This window comes from Ochotona curzoniae, unplaced genomic scaffold (genome assembly GCF_017591425.1).
Source record: "Ochotona curzoniae isolate NIBS_2020 unplaced genomic scaffold, NIBS_Ocur_1.0 scaffold_1852, whole genome shotgun sequence".
Classification (NCBI taxonomy): Eukaryota; Metazoa; Chordata; class Mammalia; order Lagomorpha; family Ochotonidae; genus Ochotona; species Ochotona curzoniae.
This window is the reverse complement of record NW_024467087.1, coordinates 30,311,479-30,328,860: the sequence shown is the minus strand read 5'-3', so window position 1 is coordinate 30,328,860 and position 17,382 is coordinate 30,311,479. Positions and strand designations below refer to the sequence as shown.

The 17,382-nt window shown below is 40.4% G+C and overlaps 1 protein-coding gene across 6 annotated transcripts in view; it reads right to left on the bottom strand.

The window, feature by feature from the left end:
• Positions 1–278: 278 nt before the first annotated feature.
• The window catches only part of ACSL4 (acyl-CoA synthetase long chain family member 4), an 81,186-nt gene continuing 64,082 nt past the window's right edge, over positions 279–17,382 (bottom strand). For all 6 annotated transcript variants that reach the window (XM_040999956.1, XM_040999954.1, XM_040999957.1 and 3 more), the window contains 3 exons: positions 15,959–16,073; positions 12,791–12,948; positions 279–3,158 (listed from right to left, as the gene is read on the bottom strand). In XM_040999956.1, coding sequence (XP_040855890.1) covers positions 3,001–3,158; positions 12,791–12,948; positions 15,959–16,073 — 431 coding nt within the window. In that variant the 3' untranslated portion in view covers positions 279–3,000. The remainder of the gene's footprint in view (positions 3,159–12,790; positions 12,949–15,958; positions 16,074–17,382) is intronic.

The window sequence follows — 17,382 nt, the reverse complement described above, 5'->3', positions numbered from 1 at the left end:
GTGTGATCACTCGTCCACACAGGTTCCACTGCTGCCAGCCTCCACCAAACACCCAGCTAACAGTGTTGTTGCCCAACCAAGAACCACCAATTTTTTTTCCTTTCCAGTAAGTTCCTCTTGGGTATTTTATTTAAAATAACAAGAAAGCTAATATATCTGCTCAGTGTAATTCTGTAAGTCTAGAGATTAATACTCTCGAAGTTTAATGTCTAAAAGTTTGGTTAATAATCTTCACACTTGTAGATTTAACCTAGACACATGACTAAGCACAAATTGGCTTGATAACATGGGTGGATTTATTAAGATTCAAGTGCAAACTTAAAAACGAGAACAAATAAAGCTTTTCATCAAGAATAAACACAAAATCTAAATAACAGTCCTACAATCGTGCATTTTAACAGAAAGTACAAATATGAATACATTTGAATTTGTAACTACATTTAAAAATGAGAATATTTGTCTCCAAATCCAAACACCACACAGTGTTTAACCTGTTCTCTTCTTGTTACCTTAGAAACATTTGTTGTATGCTATCAGGAAAATATAGGCTAGGATTACAAATCAGTCTCTATAATTAAAGAAACGTTACTGTTCTTAACTTCTGACCTTCAGAATCGTTTGTATATCCACTCTTTAAAAAAACATACAATTTTTGTAGAAAAAAAAGAATGAGTACAAATATCAAGGAGGCAGGATTCTTTCATGTCATTAAAACAAAAGCCACATATGTGACTTACAAATGTACATACTTGTAGTAAAATTTTCAAGTACAATTTTTATGGCTGATGTATAATAACTGCGAACAATTGAAACAGGTATAAAAATGTGACATCAAAACCTTTAGGCTCCAATACTTAAAAAGTCACTATGAATATGGAAAGACTTAGCTTTACACAAACACGTATATTTTTAGATGAAAAAATAAGGGGGTAGTGGCATCTCCCTGGTCCCTTAACAAGATTTGGATTTTCACAAGAATTAGCAGCACCCAACCTTAAGTGTTAATTCCATGTTTCTAAAGGACCTATACAGCAGGTTAGTTGGCAGTGTTCCAGCTTCCGGGAGATGGGGGCAGAAGGGGTCGCCAATATCCAAGATAAGAGCGAATGCAAGCACTCACACACTTAAAAATCACCATTCTCAGTGGGGGCAAAAGTCACATATTGGAAAAGTCTAAGAAAATTATCCATAAAAGATAAACAGTGGGCCAGGAACAGTAGAAGCTGAACAGTAGTCTACTTGACAATCGTGGTCTACCACTCTTCAAAGGCAAGTTGGAAGAATAAGAATGTTCATATATAACTTTGGGGAAAATTTGCCTGGAATTTTGCTTTGCAGAACACTGAACAGAAAGAAATTTCTACAAAAACCTTCATTCTCGTTTATAATACCAGATTTTTTTCCTTATTACCACCATATACATAATATTTAAATATTTTCTTTATAAATAGCTTAGAGAAAGAAAATTTTTTTTTATTTTGTTGCAGTGGTGGCCCACATCTGTACAAAGCAATGAAAGCAACATACGTGTGTGGGGGAAGATACACACACGCACACACACATATGCTTATATATAAAATGATTAAGAAAAAGTGCAAAGAATAACAGTATCAAGAAGTTTTGCTTTAACAGTAACTATGACTGGAGTGTGAAGATCAGTTATCCATAACCCCAGATTTTAAAAGAAAAATTCTAAAAGAAACCCACACTCCAAGTTACTGCAAATATTAGTTCCTTCTCAAGTAATTCTGCCCTTCTCCCCAATCTAGCATTTCCAGTTTCTAAAATTCTTCACAAAGAACAATAACAAAAACAGTGGTAACAGTGTTTTCTTCCCTTAATCTTCCCCAAAGTCATCCACAAGCTAATTAATCACCCGTAGGTTTCAGCAAAACTTTGGGGAAGTCATTCTTTAGAACCCGCTTTCCCAAAATTAAAGCGAAATGAAAGTCTTTCTGAAATGCCAGCTACTGATTAAGAATCAAATCAGCGAGAGCAAAGAAACCATAAATTACAAATATAACACAAGTACATTTGAAAATGAATCCCTGTTATCAACAACAAATTGAGAGCCTAAATCTTCACCAGATTCAACTGCGCAAGGGTCATAGGTCCCAAGATTCATAGTTCCACCAATCTTAACTACCAGAGGAAATGCTTCCTCCTAAATCGCTAGCATTTTCCCCTTGGTCTCCGCCTCTCGTGCTGAATCACCACACAAAGGAAATTTTCAGAATTTTACAAAGTGTACTTTTCTTTTTTAAGTCATTCAGATAATTACAGCTACTGATTTTTTTTTAACCGCAAGGTTTCAAAAAAAAAATTCCATTTTCCTTCAAATACATGACTGGATATTTTTGGTATGTATATTGTTTTATTCTTACTGTAGGCACTGTAATTATTCACAACATGACAGTGATTCTATGGCTAGTCTATGCAACAATTACAATCTTAAAATAATACCTCCTAAGGTATTATTTGGTGCTGTATAGATTACGATTGAGTTTCCCCTTCAAGATAAATGGTTGTATGAGTATTTGAAAGCCCTGTATAGCATTTCTGCTTTGAGTAGTGTTAACATATATTTTTGTCATGCTTAATATTTAAAATTCTCCTGAACTAGGAAGACAATAGATTTTGGAAGTTGTAAGTGTGTCCAAACTATATTCTACTCCAACTCCAATTTGTTTTGTTCAGCACTGAGTATTTTTAAAAACAAGTATGTTTTAGGCTACATTTTAAAAACAAAATTTTTGCTCTAAAATTAATTACACGACTAAAGGGAATAACTTCTCAATTTCAGCTTCACTAGAACTATGCAAAACTAAGTTATAAAGTAGACTCAACAACTATTTTTAATCAGTTTTGGTTTTTTCTTCTATGATTATGTCTGTAGAATGGCATACATGACATTCTAATGGGTGGACAAAGGCTTAAAATGACAGAACTGAAAAACCATCAAGCCACTATCTGGCCAACTGTGAGCAGGAGATTAACTGTTTATTTGCCCCCATACATTCGCTCAATGTCTTTGAGGTAATGGTTCTTCAGTTCCTTCCTTTTCAGTTTGAAAGCATCAGTTACCAAACCAGTTTCAGGGGTCCAGGGCTCTGGGCTTAAACGCACTTTGATTGGAATTTCAAATCGTTCCAATTTCACTGAAAGGAAGAGAAGGAGGCGGAAAGGGGAGGACATGGGGAAAGAGGGTGGAGAGTAAGGGAGGGGGAGAGAAAAGCTATTAGTAAAACACAAATTTTGCTGAATTGGCACACATAATGAGGTTGAGGCAAGCTTACTCAATCATATGCTACTTTATTAATGATACCATTGCCTCATCATTCCACTTTAGATTTCTCAAAGTATAAGTTGGTTCAGTCAGTTTTAGCTTATGTAGTTTTCATTCATATAAATATGCACACACACACACACACACACACACACACACACACACACACACACAGGTTCACATGCTTCCCCTTCAGAGGTGTTCTGCTGCCGTTGCTCCCTCTGCCTACAAAAGACTTCCTAAGGCAGGAGTAGTCGCAGAAATCACTTCCTTACTTCATCCAGGTAGCCATTTAAAAGCCACCCCCTTGCAGGGGACCTCCTAAGAAAACAGCCCCTTTGTCTTTCTTATTCCCTCTTACACTGCTCTGTTGAAAGTGTTCAGCACTACCTAACACATTCTTGCCTCACCTGCTAGAATGTGAGCTCCAGGGAAGCAGTTCTTTCTTTGTTTCATTCCCATACATACACATGTACAAGAACACTAGTTCATTCTGCACAAGATTAAGTCCCTACGCAAATATTCCTCATGAACTTCAATCCTCATGTGACTGTGAACCCAAAACCACATCTTGAAATGGTTTAAGAAGTGGTACAATGCACATGATATTTGAAACAGATAACACAATACATGATCAAAGAAATATAAGCAGGTAAGTAGCCAGCCGATAATTTTAAATTTCATAAATTAGTTTATGTCATGTTACTTGGTATTAAGACAAGACTATCCTTAAATTTGGAAGTTCCATTATTAGTAGTATTAATCTACAGAGGAGCTTTTTTGTATGAAATTTGAAAGTCATTACAAAGACACAAATACCTACAAATTTTTAAAATTATCAATGAACAGCCAAGAAACCTTTAGGAATAATTTGGTTTCAGCAGCAAGCATCCTGGATGTTCCTGTTCCACTGCTAGTCTAAATTTTAGGAAACCTTGGTTGAATTGGTGGGTCTCTCATTAAAATTGGAGAATATAAAATTGGGTGTGTAAACCTTTCAGATATTACTCAGAAACAGCTTCCTTGCCTGATCCCATGATAAATGAGCACAAAACTTTCCAATATGAATGAACCATGTCTAGTCTCTTCTTACATTATAGTTCAGGCTACTTGACACCAGCCTGCTAGCTCCTGCAGTGCCTTCTGAACCGCCAGCAAACAAAATCTCAACTATAGATGTAGCCCTGTTATTTCTTTTTACTTTTACTACTTACAAATATTCTGTTCTAGAAACACAGACATAATTGGGACATGGAAAGCACAATTTTCAGCAGTTATTCTCAAGTTAATTTATGAAAGTTCCTATGTATAATCATTTAAATCTTCATTAGCTATATTTAAAGCAAAAAAGGGAGGGGGGGTGGCGGATAACAGGTTTTGTTTGAGTTCCTAAACACTAACTGGCACCACAAGCTGAAAAGAATCAGGGATAGTTACATTTTCCTATAAACAGAATAAAGCAAGCGCTAACAAGTGAGAAAGATTAAAAGGACAATTTTACCCATTTAAAAAAACATGGTATTTTTATCTGCATTGACTTAGATGATATGAAGTGTGACCTGCAGGTGGCAGCAAACATCAATTTGTATAGTCACTAACAGTTGCTCAAATCACCCCAAATTAACTAGTTTGCATTCTCCTCCTCCTCTTCCCCTCAGCCCCACAAGATTTATTTTTTAGTTTATTTTAAATGCAGAGTGATGGGAGTGGGGGTAGGGAGAACTGGATGGACAGAGACACAGAGAGATACCTCCCATGTTCCAGTTTACTACCCAATTGCCCACAACAGCCAGGGCTGAGCAAGGCAGAGGCAGCAGCCCTGGACTCCATCTGGATCTCCCACACGGGTTTCACGGACCCACTTCAGGTGCCTTCACTGCTCTTTCAGGCACATTGAGAGCTAGATTAGAAGTAGAGCAACCGGGCCTGGCGCGGTGGCGCAGTGGTTAAGGTCCTTGCCTTGCATGCCCAGGATCCCATATGGTTCTATCCCGGCAGCCCCGCTTCCCTTCCAGCTCCCTGCCTGTGGCCTGGGAAAGCAGTCGAGGACGGCCCAAGGCTTTGGGACCCTGCACCCGCGTGGGAGACCCGGAAGAGGCTCCTGGCTTCGGATCGGCATAGCATCGACCGTTGCGCTCACTTGGGGAGTGAATTATCGGACGGAAGATCTTCCTCTCTGTCTCTCCTCTCTGTATATCCGCCTTTCCAATAAAAAAATAATAAACATGTATCTTTAAAAAAAAAAAGAAGTAGAGCAACCAGGACTCAAACCAGTGCTCTAATGTGGGATGCTGGTGTTTCAGGTAGCGGTTTATTTATTTCACTGTGCCACATTGCCAACCCCCCTTTTAATTCTTACGATACTTCATGAATATAATGAAAACACAAAGATGCTTGTTATGGAAGACACAGAATTTCAGACAGAACTGCTTAATACAATCAAGACTATTTTACACTTTTTGCACATCTCTGAAATGGTAATTCAAAGTAAAACATTGGCAAGACACTATAAGCCTTTTGTAAATGTATGCATGATTTATATATTTAGCTTATAATCGGCATTCATTATCCAAATCAGAAATTGTTCAATTATATGCTCACTCCAAGCATACGAAAATTAGGGGCCCAAGTCCAAAGATTTTATTATTTACCTCCCCATGATTGTGATCAAGCTTGACTTTCTGCATTGCTTCTTACATAGAGTTAAATGTGCAATGAGAAATATTTAAGTAACATTTTATATTTTACTTCAGAGTGACTGACAGCAACTGCAATGCACCTCCAGTGGCTAGCCCATGGGTGGAAAAACTTCTTAAAATACTGTATTTAAAAGAAACAAAATAAAATTTGGTTCAAAAGACATTCTTCGAGCCTGGTGACATTCATATGAAAGGCTGTCAGGAACCAGCATGGCAGCTTGGGTTGAGCTGCCACTTACAATGCCAGCATCCCACATCACAGTGGTGGTATGCTTCCAATTCAGTTTCCTGCTAATGGGCCTGGCAAGACAGTAAAAGATGACTCAAGTGCTTGGAGCCCTGACACCCGCAGGGGAGACCTGTACAGAGTCCCAGGCTTTTGGCTTCAGCCTGGCCCACCCTGACTACTGCAGCCATTTGGGGAGTGATTCAGTGGATGGAAACTTTTGTCTCTCCATCTCTGCTTTTCAAATAAGTAAATTAAATAATTTGAAAATATCTAAAGGGAATTATATTCAATGACACTATAATATAAACATCTTAAAGAAAAATCATTAAGCCTCAGTGCCTTTATAACTAAAATTCAATCTGAAGGTGTTAACAGGCAATTATTTAATAATTACTTAAAACTTTACAGTGCACAGAGCTTTTTTTTTTTTCAGGAAAAGTTAGATCATAATTAGAAAACTATTACTATAAATCAGTTTTGCTTTTGTTACTATTATATTTTATTTTAATTTTTTTAAAGATTTATTTATTTATTGGAAAGTCAGATACATAGAGAAGAAGAGAGACAGAGAGGAAAATCTTCCGTCCGATGATTCACTCCCCAAGTGAGCGCAACCGCCAATGCTATGCCGATCCAGAGCCAGGATCCAGGAACTTCCTCCGGGTATCCCACACGGGTGCAGGGTCCCAAGGCTTTGGGTCGTCCTCAACTGCTTTCCCAGGCCACAAGCAGGGAGCTGGATGGGAAGTGGAGCTGCCGGGACTAGAACCAGCGCCCATACAGGATCCCGGGCGTGCAAGGCGGGACTTTAGCCGCTAGGCCACGCCACCGGGCCCCATTTTGTTACTATTTTAATATAAAGATTTTAAAAAATATTTATTTTTTTTTATTGGAAAGTTAGATATACAGAGAGGAGGAGAGACAGAGAGGAAGATCTTCTGTCTGTTGATTCACTCCCCAAAGCAGCCACAAGGGCCAGAGCTGTGCTGATCTGAAACCAGGAGCCAACAGCTTATTCTGGGTCTCCCACGCGGGTGCAGGGTCCCAAGGCTTTGGGCCATCCTCGACTGCTTTCCCAGGCCACAAGCAGGCAGCTGCACGGCAAGTGGGACTGCCAGGACTAGAACCGGTGCCCACATGGGATCCCAGCACATTTAAGGCGAGGACTTTAGCCATTAGGCTACCATGCCGGGCCCTAATGTAAAGACTTTTAAAGCAATTTGTGTGAAAGGTGATTGACACAGACCAGCAGAGACTGAGAGATACTTCATGTGCCACCTTTAAACGGCCTAACAGCCAAGGCCTCTCTGGGTTGAAGCCAGAAGCCTGGAACCCCATCTAGGTCTCTCACTTAGATTCCAGGTACACAAGTTCTTGAGTCATCTTCAGCTGCTTTCCCAAGTGCATTAGCAAGAAACCAAATTGGCAACACAGCAGCCAGGATTCAAACTGGTATTCTGATAAGGAATATCAGAATTGCATGACATGGCTTTGCACTATAACGCAAGCACTAAATTAAATTTTTAATATAAAATGGAACATACATAGCTATTTTTAAAAACGAAATGTAAATGGGAGTCAGCACTGTGGTGCAGATGAGCCGCTGTGGGTGATATCTTGAGTCCTGGCTATCGCACTTCCCATTCCACTCCCTGCTGGTGTGCCTAGTGCTTTGGCTCCCATAGCCACATGGGAGACAGGATGGCTCCTGGGCTTGGCAAGGTCCAGTCCTGATCATTGGGCCATTTGGGAAATGAACAAGCACATGGAAAATCTGTCTTTCCCCCTACCTCTTACTGTCTCTTTCTCTCTATGTAATTCTATCAAATAAATAAATCTTAAAAAAAAACAGAAATAAATAATAACAGTCCAGTTAGGGAAAGATATGCCCGCTGATAGAAATATAAACCACTAGATGTGTGGAGTTTTTTTTTTTTTTTTCCTTTTTGACGGGTGGGAGAGGAGACAGTATATTGAAAGATGAGGGAACAATTTGGAAAAAAAAAAACAAACTTTAAAACCGATGTCCAGAATGGGCTGAAGACAGTAGGGCTGGGTCCCAGCCTGCTGTGCAAAAAATGATTCTTCCTTACTCTGTGTTGCACTTCCAATGCCAGCTCAGAGGCAGGTTTCCTTTTTCAAAAACGGAACTAGACTCTTGACTCAAGGACACTAGGCATCACGGGGGAAAGGGTATAAGTAATGGATTTGGTAAGGCTAAGATCCACACACTGCCATTCCCTTCAACCTCTTTTCCATATCACCCAGGCAAGGGATTGGAAGTCTTCTCTGAAAAGATGAAGCAATCCAAGCAAAAAAGACACTAACATTGGAGTCACTCTTCCAGGAAGCTCAGTGAGGTTTCTGATTTCTTAGTATCTTGTTCTTATGATTATACAGACAAGGATTAGCAGACACTGAGAGACTAGGACCGAAGTAAGCCTTGGGCGGGACTTGGAAGAAACTGAGCCAATCCCAGGAGAGGACTACTACACAAAAGGCTCCCCTGGCACCCCTGGAACATCCTCTTGGGAGTAAGAGACAGCGTTGCCACTGGATTCACTGGGAAGCAGGGTGTTATCACAGGGAACACTGAGAGGATGGGAAGGAGTTCTTGAAACATAATATTCTAATGGTGGAAAGTGAAAATTCCATAGACAGAAGAAGAGAAAATAAAGTTGAGGAACTACTAAAAAACAAGAAAATAAAGAATGAAAGCAAGTAGTTAAACAGCAACATCAAAGTGGTCCCAAGGAGCATCCACACAAAGCTGAGATTCAGTGTAACTATGGAAGAAAAGGTTAGTCAATCATTTCTCAGAACTGGAGGACAGAAGTCTCCATGTTAAAAAGATACACACCAAGTATATGGGTACATGTGACAGATGAGAGAAGACCCACCCACACTAAGGCACATCATTGTGTATTATCTGCCAAAAATCAACGGCATGACTGAAAGCTCAGAGAGAGCAAAGAGTTTGCACACAAAGGAATAGGAATTGGGGTGGCAGTGCACTTCTCAGCCAGCAACACTGAAGGCCGACAATGGAACCAAGACAGTGAAGTGTCTTGCTTCTTTGTAGAAAAAGAAAGGAGGAAAGAATGGTGATAGAGGAGAAGGAGAAAGTATGGCTCTCGTCTCAGAGCTATGAAATACGTGAATATGTACTCCTGATGTTAATACAAATGTGAAAAAAATCAATTTACAGTGTAGAATTATAAAATACACCAAGCTAGGACTCAGCGGTAAGGATAAAAGACATTCAGTCACACAAACACACTCTCAGAAGGTTACCTCCTGAAAATCTTTCTCAGGAAGCTGCTGGAGCATGTGATCTACTCAAATGGGCAAGCAAACCAGGAAACGGACAGACAGGAGATTCAAGAACAGGTTCCAACTCAGAAGAGAGGCACAGGAAATTCCCAGGGTAAGAAAGGGGAACCCAGGAGAGCCAATGTGATAAATCTCAGCCTAAGGATGAAGGGCTCCAAAGGGGAAAAAAAATAAAAAATAAAAACCTTCTCGACGGATAGACATCTCCCTGTAAAGGAGAAGGTTTTTACAACTGTATTAAACATTAGACAGAGAACTAATAATAGATCCCAGAAAATTAAGTAATTCAACTTTAGAGGTCAATTTAAAACAAAACATTACTCAAGAAGGGAAATACAACCCATAAACACACTGTAGCTCAGATGTGAGTAATTTTCATGGCTATGAAAATGTCAACATGAAACGCAATATTTACTATATCTTGGGAAATGAAGTGTGTATATGGTTGGGGTTGGAAATAAGAAAGTTCCCTCTCCAGTGAGAAGTCCATAGACAGAGTCTGAAAATAAAAAAGACAAGACACAACAATCTAATCTTTTTTTGTTTTTTTAGAAAAAGAAAAGTAGAGAACATTGGGGCTGGCATGATCATAAAGCAAGTAAGATTCACTTATTTTTGTTTGAATGTCAGATTTACAGTGAAAAGGAAAGACAGAGAAAGATCTTCCATCCATTGGTTCACTCTTGAAAGGCCACAATGGCTGGTACTGAGCTGATCCAAAGCCAGGAGTCAGGAGCCTCCTGTGGGTCTCCCATGTGAGTGCAGGGTCCCAAGACCCTGGACCATCCTCTGCTTTTCCAGGCTATAAACAGGGAGCTGGATGGGAAGTGGAACAGCCAGGACATGAACCAGCACCCATATGGGATCTCAGGGGGAAGATTAGCCAACTGAGCCATTGTACCAGCCCCCAGTTAATGTTCTAGTAAGTTCTGTCAGATTTCTTGGCTAATTTAAAACTGATGCTGATTCCCTCTACACAAACTCAGCAGTGCCTTATCCCATTTTGTTTTCCTGCATTTTGTCCATCGTGCCTTCCATATAGCCCCTGCATCTATTACCTAAGTACTGCTATTGTCTGCTGACCTATCCATAGCCTCCTTCTCTCACTTCACACTATTTTTTCCCCGAAGTCAGCCCAGATCTTCCTGGCTTCTATTATCCCCAAATCTGTGAGGACAATCTAGGCTTCTCCCATGACTTTATTTATTTGAATGGCAGATTTACAGGGGTGGCAAAGAGGGGAAGAGGTGCAGAGAAGAGAGACAGACATGGGGAAAGAGTGAGACACACACACACCTGCCAGATGAAATTGACCTTAGTGTGTACTTCTCACAGAAACCAGTTCTGCTGTATTCTCTAGCTCAATCACTAGTGAGATCTACCTTTTCATTTGAGCTACAAATGTAGGGGCCATCCTGAACTTCTTTTTCTTAACCAACATAAGTTGATTTATCTTCAAAGCTCAACAAATTGGTTTCCTAAACGTTTCCTGTACATATCTTCAGCACTCTCAGCTCTCATCCAGACATCTAGCAGACCCTTCACTAACCGGCCTCCCACCTCAGGCTGGTCCCCTTCAAATGCATCTTCAGCATGGACTCTGGAGTGAATTCATCAATCTGAAAATACAAGCTGACCATATCTGTCCCTTGGTAAAATCTGACAAAACTGCCTCACTGCCTACAGTAGGATTAAGTCCAACTGTTTGAATTTGGTATAGAAGGTTCTATGTGACTTCATTCTGCTTATCTCAGCAACCTCATCTGGTACTGCACATTTCATGGTAATGTCAGTCTTCACTGTTCCCTGACCACATCACTTTCTTCACATTCTGTTCCTACCACTCCATGTCCTTGAATGCCTTCCCTAATTAACTTCTACCCAACTTATAAGAATGAAATTAAGGGGCTGGCACAGTGGCTTGCAGGCTAGTCATTAACCTGCAGCACTGTCATCCTATACAGGAACCAAGTCTACCTTTGCCTGCTTCATTGCTGATCCAGTTCCCTGATAATGGTCTGGGAAGCAGCAGAGGATGGCCCAAATCCTTGCACCCCTGCACCCATGTGGTAAACTCACAAGAAGCTCCTGATTCCTACCTTTGGAGCAGTCCACCTCTGGCCATTGCAGCCATCTGGGGAATGAATCAGCAGATGGAAGATCTCTGTCTCTCCCCCACTCTATAACTCTGACATTCAAATAAAATAAATATATCTTTCTTATAAAAAAGGATGGATTGGGGCCCAGCGCGATGGCGCAAGTGGTTAAGGTCCTCGCCTTGCATGCCCGGGATCCCATATGGGCGCTGGTTCTAACCCCAGCAGCCCCACTTCCCATCCAGCTCCCTGCCTGTGGCCCGGGAAAACAGCCAAGGACAGCCCAAAGCTTTTGAACCCTGCACTCGCATCGGAGACCCGGAAGAGGCTCCTGGCTTCAGAGTGGCTCAGCTCCAGCCGTTGTGGCCACCTGGGGAGTGAATCATGGGATGGAAGATCTCCCTCTCTGTCTCTCCTCTCTGTATATCCGCCTTTCCAATAAAAATAAAATAATTTTTTTTAAAAGGAATGGATTTAAGTGGCATCTCTATGAGAAAACTGTCCTTAAGCCACACACCCTTTGCTCTGGGGGTAAGGATAGGTATCATAATACCACAATTCTCTGTTCATCTTGCTCTTGCTATGAAGGTCGCTGCCTCTCTTCCATGTCCCCTTAAAGAACAGTGAGCTCCTTGAAAGCCAGCACTGTGTTTTATGTTACCTTCTGTTTTCCTAGTGCCTAATGCAATTCCTGGCACACAACACACAGATATTCTCCATTCTGTTGCCAATGCATCATCTGAGACCATCCATCCACAGAGCAAAAAGACATGTACAAAGCATAGTTATAGTTAGAACGCTATTGACTGAAGCATTTTCAGTTTCTACTTTGCAGATATTAATGTGACCCACAGCAAATACAACAAAGATGGACTATTCCAAACACATTTCAGAGGAGCACTGGCAGCATTGCTGTAACATCTCTCTCCCTCTCACACACACATCAGATGAGTTATTCTGTTATATGACATTTAAGGTTTTTTTCACAAAGTAACTTATACATGTGAGTATCCCCCACCCCCACATATGAGGTAGGTTTATTAAGCCTTGTATTCTATTATGAAAACAAATACTTGGAGAGCCTAATGCACAAGGTACCTTTAGATAACTTTTTGGGACTTCAACAAATGAACAATTTTTTACTTACTGGCATTTGCAGCCTCTCGAATTTCTTTCAGTATTTCAGCTTCCATGGTAGGGTCATTGCAGATATCAACCCAAGTTCCTTCAATCCCTTTCTGTTGTGCCAAAAGTGTCAACTTCTTCTGATTAGGAACCACAAAGCTAATCACATAGGACTGGTCACTAAAAAAAATTAAACACAAATAAAAACGTGGAGCAAAATTATCCATAAATTGTTCGATGGAATATTACAATAAAAAATAACTGTGAATATTCTTTTTATTGATTAAAATTTCATGAGGAAATGAAATTCATAGTACAAACACAGAGAAAGATATATAGACCAACGAAACAGAAAAAGAGTAGAAATAAACCTTTGTACTTGTGGTCAAACATCTTCAAGAAAAATGCTCAAACATCACAATGCAGAAAGGGCAATCTAGTCAACAAATTCTGCTGGGATCATTAAGATCCATATGCAAAAGGAGGAAGAACCTCCGTGTTATCATACATACCAAAATTTACTCAAAATAGATCAAATAGTTAAGCGTTTAAGAGCTAAAACTATAAAACTCCTAGCAGAAAACAGGGAAAAGCTTCATGATGGTGGATTTGGGAATGTATCTTACAAGGCACCAAAAGTATAGGCAATAAAAGCAAAAACAGATAAATGGAATTATATCAAAATTAAGACCTCTATAAAAATGCAATCAACACAGTGAAAAGTCAATCTAGAGAACTGGAGAAAAGATTTTAAGTCATGTATCTGAAAAGCGATCAGTACATGGAATATACAAAGAACACTTGAAACTCAACAAGAAAACATTATCTACACTAAAAAGCAAATAATTTGAGTGGATATTTGTTTAGTGAAGAAACATAAGTGGCGAAATGCCAAATGAAAAGATGCTCAGTAGCACTAACCATTAAGTAAATGAAAATGAAACTGAGACATCCATCATGCCTATTAGGATGTCTACTTTCAAAAAATCTGGAACAAACATTGGCAGGGAGGTAGAGAAACAAAATCCTTGTGTGATGCTGCTGCCACTACCATGGGAAACAGAATAATGCCTCCTCTCAAAACATTATGCATAGAATTATTATCCTATTTAAAGTTAAAATAGGAGTAGTGCATGATCCAGCAATTCCACATCTGAGTATCTAACCAAAAGAACCCAAAACATTATCTTCAAGATTTACCTGCATATTACATGTTCATATTATTCACAATAACCAAGAGGCACAAATAATCTAAGCATCAACTGACAGGGAAATAAATGCAACGCATTATATGTGCACAATTACACTTGACTCGGCCTTTAAAAGGAAGGAAATTCTCAAGGGCCAGTGTTGGGGTACAAAGGTTAAACTCTCATATCAAATCCTATCAGCTCCACTTCCAATCCAGGTTCCTGCTTTGTCATGGCCCAGACCTGGCTGTTGCAGCCATTTGGGAAGTAAACCAGCACATGGGAAAATATGGATTGTGTACTCTCTCTCTCATACACACATACAGACACATACATCTTCCTCCAACTCTGGATTTCAAATAAATAAATAAACAAATATTGAGGGGGAAAGGAAATTCCTTTAAAAATTTTTATTTTTATTGGAAAGGCAGATTTACAGAGAGAAAGGTCTCCCATCTGCTGGTTCACTCCCCAAGTGGTCTGATCAGCCAGAGCTGAGCCAATTAGAACCCAGGAGCCAAGAACAACTTCTGGGTCTCCCATGTGGGTGCAGAATTCCAAGCCTTTGGGCCGTCCGCTACTGCTTTCCCAGGCCACAAGGATAGAGCTGGGTGGGAACCAGCATTCATATGGGATCCCAACACTTGTAAATTGAGGATTTAATCACTGAGCCAGCATTTCAGGCCCAAAGGAAATTCTTAAGTATGCTACAACATGGGTGGCCTTAAGCACATTATGCATAGTCAGACAAGCCAATGGTACAGACATTAATACTGGTGAACATGGTACAATAGGTAAAGCCACTGCTTGGGATACCTGCACCCCGCTTCAGAGTACCTAGGATACAGTCTCACCTTCACCTCTGCTTTCTATCCAGATTTCTTCTTATGTGCCTGGGAAGGAGCCATTGATTGCTCCAAGTACCTGCATCCCTGCCACCACATGGGATCCAACAAAGTTCCAAGTCCTGGCTTGAGCCTGGCTCAGCCCTTGATGCTGCAGCCAATTGGGGAAATGAACCACTAGGTGGAAAATCTATCTACCTCACTCTCTGTGCCTTTTAGATACATAAAAATAAAATTTTAAAAGACAGTGCAAGATTCTACGTCTATGAGGAATCTAGAAAGTTAAGTGCCAGATGCCGGGCACTGGGTTTATTGAGCCAAGTTTCAGTTCTACAAATGAAAAATTTCATAGTCTGGTTGCATAACAGTGTGAGTATACTCCACTTTACTACTGAATTGTACACTTAACAAATGATTAAGACAGTAAATTTTATGTATTTTTTTTTTAGCCACAATAAAACTTCGAAGGAGAACATAAAAATAAAACATTAGTATATACAGGAAATGTTTCAATCTCTTCAATGTTTTAAAAAATATTTATCCAAGAGACAGAGAAATATCCTTTCCCCTGGTTCACCCCTCAGGAGCTAAGAACTCAATTCACATTTCCCACGTGAATGGCAGGGACTAGCATCAGGACTGGAACTGGGACTCAAATCCAGGCATTCTGATATGGGACATAGGGACCCATCACGGGCTGCCTCCCAGCGTTAGCAAGAAGCTAGACTGGGAGCGGAGCCAGGACATGAATCCTGCACTCGGCATGGAATGTGTGTGTTCCTAGCCATATCCTAACCGCCGCATCATCACTCACACCCTCTCCTTAGGCTTCTGATTTAGAGGAAGTTGGCTTCAAAACTCACCTCAACAGGTACTAAAAGTGTTTTACTTGGGGGGAAATAATTATTGCTAAGTCTCAACTGTTGTTTATTAAATAACTTCTGTGACACATTAAGCAAGACACTGTGACATGCCATAAATAGTTTCTGTCAAGTGATCTTGATGTTGCTCAATTACAGGAATTTCATAATTCTCCAACTTTGATGAAAGTTCTAGAAAAAGCTTGATGCTACTTTCACAACTGCAGATAATCAAATTAATGTTCTCATTACCCTTTAAGTGTATGAAAGACAAATCACAACTCCAGAAAGTTACCTTTTGGCAAAAGCACAGATGTTGTCAATAAGTGGACAGTTCTTCAAGGCCGCTTCCACTTTCCCAAGAGACACATATTCTCCAGCTTGTAACTTCACCAGATCCTTCTTACGATCTGAAAATCATCAAGAATATTAAGTTATCTGGTCTGCTTTCAGCAGGTTTGTAGAATCCTGATTAGCTTTGGTTTCCATTGCCTTCATGCTTACTTTACAAAACCACTTGTAAAATCTCATCACAGAGCCCAGCATGGTAGCCTAGCGGCCAAATTCCTCGCTTTGCACACACTGGGATCCCATATGGGCACTAGTTCTAATCCCCAGGAGCTCTGCTTCCCATCTAAGCTCCCTGCTTGTGGTCTGGCAAAGTAGTCCAGGACAGCCCAAAGCCTCAGGACTCTGAACCAGCATGGGAGACCCAAAGAGGTTCCTGACTCTTGGCTTTAGATAGCAGCCTCAGCTCCAGCCATTGTGGCTGCTTGGGGAGTAAATCAATGGATGGAAGATCTCTCTCTCTCCTCCTCTCTGTATATCTGACTTTCCAATAAAAAATAAAAAAAAATCTTGTTACATACAATGCTTGCCCTATAATTAGTTAAGAAAATGCTTAAAGAAGTACTGGTGGGTCCAGTGCAATAACCTAAGCTGCTAAAGTCCTAGGCTTGAACGCTCTGGGATCTTATATGCGTGTTGGTTCTAATCCCAGATGCCCCACTTCCTATCCAGCCCCCTGCTTGTTTCCTGGAAAAGCAGCTGAGGGGCGGCTCAAAGCTTTGAGACCCTGCACCCAAGTGAGAGAGCCAGAAGAGGCCCTGAATTGGCACAGCTCCAGCCATCGTGGCCACCTGAGGAGTCAATCAATGGACGGAAGATCTTCCTCTCTGTCTCAACTCCTTTCTGTATAATCTGACTTTCCAATAAAAATAAAATAAATTTAAAAAAATGGTTTCCAAGAGCTATGACAGATAAAACTGCATATTTAGAAAAGAACCCAAGCGGGATTTTCTGCAGAGTTGTCAGTATGTATCAATCAATATCTGTTTCATTTTATGCCTGAATAACAGGGCCATTTAGAAGTCAGTTGTTACTGTTGTTGTTGTTTTTAAACTTTAAGGTCTAATTCAGTAGACTCAATGCAGACAATGCCCAAACAAGCATAGATTAGTACTGAAGATTTATACTATCATTTCCCGTGGTTCAGGGCTCCTCAGTGCCTTATCAATAGTCACTGGTGTGTGTATGTGTGTGAGGGGATCCATGCTGTGCCTTAAATGTACAGGTGAAAGGTAAGGAAAGCTGTACAATAGGGTGCATTACAACAAATATTTATGATATAAAGCCACATATTTACACCCATATGGGAGACCTGGAAGAAGCTCTTGGCTCCTGACTTTGGATCAGCTCAGCTCCGGCATCGTGGCCACT